This window comes from Chaetomium globosum, genomic scaffold (assembly GCF_000143365.1).
Source record: "Chaetomium globosum CBS 148.51 scaffold_4 genomic scaffold, whole genome shotgun sequence".
NCBI classification, from domain to species: Eukaryota; Fungi; Ascomycota; class Sordariomycetes; order Sordariales; family Chaetomiaceae; genus Chaetomium; species Chaetomium globosum.
Window position 1 is genome coordinate 3516134 of NT_165979.1, and position 6000 is coordinate 3522133.

Below are 6000 nucleotides of genomic sequence, written 5' to 3' on the forward strand. Positions count from 1 at the left end.
GTTTGTCCTTCACTAGGTGGTCGTAGCTAATGAATGCATCTTCTGCTAGTGATTGCTAGTGTGCAACTGATTTCATCCCCACTCCCTCATCAATTAACCTGTTCTCCAGCGGGACATAACCCGCAGGCCCTGTCCTCCTCCACAAAGCGGGTGGCGTGTCTATCCATCCGCCTATATCAGCGCAGTCTGAATCAGGTCCACCGCCGGCACCTACCAGCCTGCCACACACCTTTGCCGCGGCTTCCTTTCTTCTTGAATCCCTTGCCGAGGTTGAGTAACAGCTCTAGTCTACGAGAGTTGCCCCTCTAGGACCCCCCAAACACCGAACCAGGCGGACCCTAGATTCATCCCAACACCAGAAAGTGCGGCGAGAGCAATAGTCTCAACGCAGCTTGGGCTTATCCACGGTGTCTTGCAAACTGCCCGGCTCCTCAAACACGATCAAACACGGCGGGGTCTGCTGGGGAGGGGGGGGGGGGCTCGTGCCGCTCAGAGCTGGCCAGGTCTAGTGGGGTGAGAAGGACACACGACGACGGTGGTAATAGTTTCGTGCAAAGGTAGAGCAAAAAATGATGCTGTACAAGACCCGCACCGCTTTCATTCCCAGCCTCGGAACTGGAAGGTAGGCTGTCAAAGACACGGGGAGTTTGAGGCAGACTAACGGAGAAGTGCCGACGACAGAAGCTCACACCACAGCATCTTTTTCTCGGCCGCGAGATAACATCCAAATCTCCAAACGTAATAGTGATTATCTTTACGTTATGATGTCTAGCTACATCAGGTATATCTTCATAAACCGAAGCAGAGCAGCATTGCTGCCGGGGGTATATCGCACGTGAAAGCAACCAGAGTGACAAAAGAAGAAGTCCACCCAGCACACGCTTCCCTACACCCACCACCCCTCCAGTGACAACCAGCCAGCCATAACCAGACCCAATCTGCGTCCGCGCCCGTAGGGACGGTCCACGATGTACCACCCGAAATATGCGCAAATATACCGCCCTGGGGTGATGTTCGTTCACCCCCCGTAAAATGTCGTGTCAAGCAAAATCCCCAACGCCCCTTCCGTCTATTCCCACCTCATTCAAACGAGCCGAACCCATTCTATGCGGCATCTCCAGAAACGCCTCTTGATCAAGTTCAAAATACCCTCCCAGCCCTGTTCCTCCCCCCAAAAAAAGTTGAACCACTCCACTGCCCCCCCTCTCCCAGACCACCTCAGCCCCTCTGCTCCCCTGTCCCCAACAACCCACCCACATCCATCAGCCGCGGCTCCCCCGTCCACTCCCCATCCCCACCTTGTGGCTGTGAAGGCGGCGGTGGCGGCGATGGTCTCGGTTGCGGCGGCGGGGATCTCGATTCCTCCTCCTTCCTCGCCTGCTTGATCGGCGACAGACTACTTCCACTCCTCGTCCTCGGCTTGGACGATCTCGATGCACCCTTCGCGCCGGGGGGGACCAAGAAGCCGCCCAGATCCTGCAGCAGCGCGGCCGAGCCCCTGCGGAACCCGCTCCCGCTCGCCGGGACAGCGGGCTCGGGCCGCCGCATCGGCGAACCGTCGCTGCCCGACAGGGAGGAGCTCGCGCGCGGGAGCTTTGGTGCTGTTCCTATCGTGGTCGCCGTCGGCGGGGGCTGGTCGTCGAGCAGGCCGCCGTAGTCGAAGAAGGAGACGCGGCGGTGGGTGGCGGTCGAGTCGCTGCGGGTGGACTTGTCGCCGGCGGGGTCGTCGCTCGTGCGGGAGAGGCCGGGCCCGTCGTAGCCCGGGAAGCGCCAGGCGTTCATGTCCTGGTGCATGGCGGCGCGCGGGGCGGGAATGTACTGGCGGTTCTCGGTCGGCGAGGGGTGCGCGTCGCGCAGCTCGGGCGCCACGCCTAGGCCTAGGTCTCGCACGAGGTCCTCGTCGCTACCCCAATGTCGGAGGGCGGTTGGTCGTCGAAATTCGGAAGCGGATGAGTGATCAGCAGAGACAGCGGCGACAGAGTCGTATTTGAATCTTCGCTTCTTGACGCCTCGGTCGCGGACAAACGATCCTAGTACGAGGGTGTTGGCTGCAGCGGTTGCGAAAAGCAGTTCGATGGAAGCGTAGAGGGATCGGGTTTGCTGGCTTCCCTGTTCGTTGATAATGTGTGGCACCCGGTAAATGGTGACGATGACGGGGGCGATGCTGAGGGAGAAGAGCAGCACGAGCTGCAACTTGCGCTTCGCGCTCATGGAGCTGCTAAGAATGACAGGAACGGGGAACATGACCAGGGACAAGTCCGTCACGACGTTGCAGACGGCCATGGTCAAGAGCTGTGCATACCCCTGACGGCATTGGCCCCCTGGATCAGGGAGTACCTGCCAGTATTGATAAGTAGGCTGGCATTCAGCCACGTCACTTATCAGGACGGCGATGAAGGTCGTGATGAGGAGGCCGCGAATGAACATCAGAGCCAAGTCATATGTCCGTCTCCAAGTGATATTGAGCCTCCTGAAAAATTCGAGGATGGCATACTTGAGGATCCAAAGGCTGCAAGCAACAACACATAACGGTTAGCTTTCTTTTTACACACAAGTTCATCAGAGACAGGTGCGGGGCGGAGAGGGTTTGAAGACGTCACATACGTCGCGGCGTAGAATACCCTGCTCAGGAGAACCAAGCCACTCGCGACGGACCTGTTGTGGAGTTCGTCGTCTGAAAGTTCAGCCCCTTCTAGGCGGACGTTATTGGTGCCATAAATTAGGATGACATGAACGCAGCCCATTCGCAGGAACAGAGGCACGAGCGCCAGGGCAGCGGTCTTATCCTCGCTGAACAACTTCTCAGACCGGATGAACCGCCCAATGACCCTCAGTGCGATGATGACAGCGCAGAAGCTGGTGATCCACCAGCACACTAGCAACGTCGGCTTGACCTCGCTGAAGGGTCGTAAGGGCGGGGGATCCGAATACAGCGCCATGGAAGCGGTTAGCGCTCTGGGCACGCCGCGTTCGTCATCCTGCACTGCAAGGAGGAACGGCGGGGGTTGGGTTGTGTTCCCCCTATCCGAGTCCGGTATCTCCAAACACCTCGTCAGGTGGTTTTTCTGGGTTCGTCCTCGATCGTCCCAGGGTCTCGGGTAACTCAACGGCGCTGCAGGAACAATGACGTCGGATTGGTGGTGTTGCTTTTTGTGTGCTCGGCTGCCGGGAATAACGGGACCTGGCGGGTCGCAGCATACAAGTAAACAATGTGATTGTGAGAGCTAGTGTCCGGGTTGCGGTTCGTGAGGGGGGGAGATGTCTAGGTGAGGAGGAGGGTCGGGTGTGATTTCGAAAACTTTGTTTGGCCGGATGAGAGAGACGTGAGATGGAGAAGGAGCATGTGCAATGCAGGGCAGGGCAGGGCAACAAGAAGAGCCCGGTCGTGGAGTCGGGAGGGTCTGGACTAATAATATGCACGCAAGGCCTCAGGGTGAGGCCGGAGGGCCGAGTGGGCTGCGGCAAAGGCTGCCTGCCGCAGCCGTAAAACGCTGCATGGGCTCTCTATCCATCCTGCCGAGCGCATGGGATCCCAGGGCCAGTGGGTGTGGGCCACTCTCAGTTTCGCTAAATGCAAATCCTGAGAGGCGGGTCTCCTGTGATATGCGTGTAACTTTCCTGGGATGCCGCCGCATCCCGCGTCACCCAGGCCAACCCAACGTCACCAAGCAGCGAAGGAGCGTGCTGGTACTCGGTAAGCATGGTTGAGTTGGCAATGTACCGGGCGGCGGCGGTGTAAGTGGCTGACTTATCTTACCGCTGCCAATTCGGTTTGGCTGTGGTCTGTTGATGCACAGGCAGCATGCGCATGACCCGTCCCGCCTTTTGCGTCGCCTTATCAACTGGACATCTCCACTGCTGGGCGATGGCGGAGCTCGGTTGCGCACCTTCGAGGCACCACAACCGCGGGGTTGCTGCTCATGTCAGCCCCATGCGGCGGGCACGGCAGTTCAGCGTGAACACGACAACCAAGCGGTGAGCTTTTCTTGTGTTGATCCTCACACGGGACCACAGCAGGAGCAGCTTGCGAGATACGAACAACTACCTGCCCGACCACGAGAAAATCCGATCTTGGTGGATTCTTGCGCGGTGGAGCCGGCACTTGCACCGGCCGAGTTCTCAATTTCGGCACCCGACAGGGATCATGGCTGCGTTGTTTTCGTCTCGTTGCAAAACTTTCGAAACTTGGGCGCGCGTGTGCGTCGGAGCGGCGTGAGGGGGCGGGCGGCTTGGCTTCCACAGAAACGCTGGTCAACAACACATGCTCTGCTCGGTTGACCGAGCAGAGACCTGCCTCTTGGAGAGAGCAACCCTCGTGGGTGTGACGCGGGGTAAAGCGCACCCGAACCTCCTGATCCGATCTGGGTTAGCCAGGTTAGCCAAAGATAACCGGGCGACGCTCCAAGGATGGTAGGTGATGATGGAATGGATCCTCCAATGAGCAGATCTTCCAGACAATCCAGCGGTCCGTTGCTTCATCAATGTCAATCCAACCTCGCCGTGCCACCCTCGCGTGCTTCGAGCGCGTGGGGGGCGACATTGATGACGGGCTACCCCGGATTGGAGGTGGTGACGGCCTATCTGACTGGCTCCTTTCAGAGGTGTCATTGGGAGCAAGCCTGGCACCGGGCAGCCGGGTCTTCAATATCTTGGCGTTTCTTGGGCGTGCTTGAATGAAACCATGAAGGGTGAAAGGATGGCAAAAAAATAAAAGGAAAACGTCAACTAGCGTCAATTGGAAAACTCAACAAAAAAAGCCATTGCGCCTTCCTCTTCTGTGAGCTTGCGTGCTTGTGAATGAATCCTGGATGGATGCCTGTAATTTCGGCGTCTGTGCTCTCTTCGAAGCAAACTCGAGGCAAGCCACAGATTCCACACTGTTTCAACCTTTTTGCATCTGACGTTAAGTATGACATTTGTCGCCATCATGCTGACTGAATGCCGAGGAAGGTCCTTGGATGCAACGGCCAAGTTCAAATACAAGTTGGATCCCCGAGACCATCATCTCTGCATTTCCAGCAAACTGACGATCTCTTCCATAACGCTCAGAAACGTCGGGGCAGTTAATTAACCGTGCCTTGACCTTGGCCAGATCCACTTCCCACAAGCGGCCGTCATGGTGTAGCCAGCCTGCTTGGGCCATGGACTCGGCTGTCAACGGCCCAGACCCTTGTTCCCCCTTGGCCTTCTCTTCGGTGAGTTGATGTGGAGATTAACAATTCCTGCGCACGGCGAAGATTGTACTTGTATGCGTATTCACAAATTAATTTCAGGCCATGTTACATCTGGCAACCTGAAGGAAGGCGACCCTTGCTCACACGTGGGGATTGATAAGAGAGTGAGTGGGAGGTGAACTTGGCACAGTCTGGACCCGAAAGGGGTATCCGTAACGGTAATCTACTGGTTGAGCTGCCCGAAAGTGAACAACCGGCCACTTCGCAGGTTGATCCCTCCTCTTCTGGAGGATAATGTTTCCGGTCACCTGCTGCTGCCTTCCCCCATGAGAAGCCCTTGACTCGGCCCAGCCATCTTGGCTCACGGCCAGACCTCAACCTTCTCCCACTCCCCGATGATCTCTCCGCCGGGCAGCTTTGACACGCCATCTAGACCACGATATACATACAACCACCTCCTTGCATGCAACTCATCCCTCAAATCCACCTGATCCACCTCCTCCGGCACGACCACTACGACCCTGAAATTCCTCCTCGCAGCCTCATCCTCCAAATCATCCACCCTCTGTCCCAACTCCTCCCCCTTCCCCGCTCGATACGCCGCCAACGGCGTCCCGGGCGGCGGCGCCCTGAACGAGCCCCTCATCAGCGGACTCAGATTCCCAAAATGCGCCGTCACCTCCCTCGCAAAGCTCCATCCCGCCGCCGGCTCCCTCCCACCCCCCTTCTCCTTCTCCTTCCCTTCCAACCCTTCCAGCCTCCTCATCCTCCCCTCCAAAACCTACTTCAGCAGTAGTGGGAATAGAAGTATTGGAAAATGAATGCC

General features: G+C 57.6%; 1 protein-coding gene across 1 annotated transcript; it reads right to left on the bottom strand.

Moving 5' to 3' along the window:
* Positions 1-1218: 1218 nt before the first annotated feature.
* Positions 1219-3702, bottom strand: CHGG_04859 (uncharacterized protein; the record flags this gene model as incomplete). Its single annotated transcript, XM_001224072.1, has 3 exons — positions 1219-2509; positions 2605-3181; positions 3615-3702. 3 exons carry the CDS (start codon positions 3700-3702, stop codon positions 1219-1221), a joined length of 1956 nt encoding a protein of 651 aa, XP_001224073.1.
* Positions 3703-6000: the final 2298 nt, after the last annotated feature.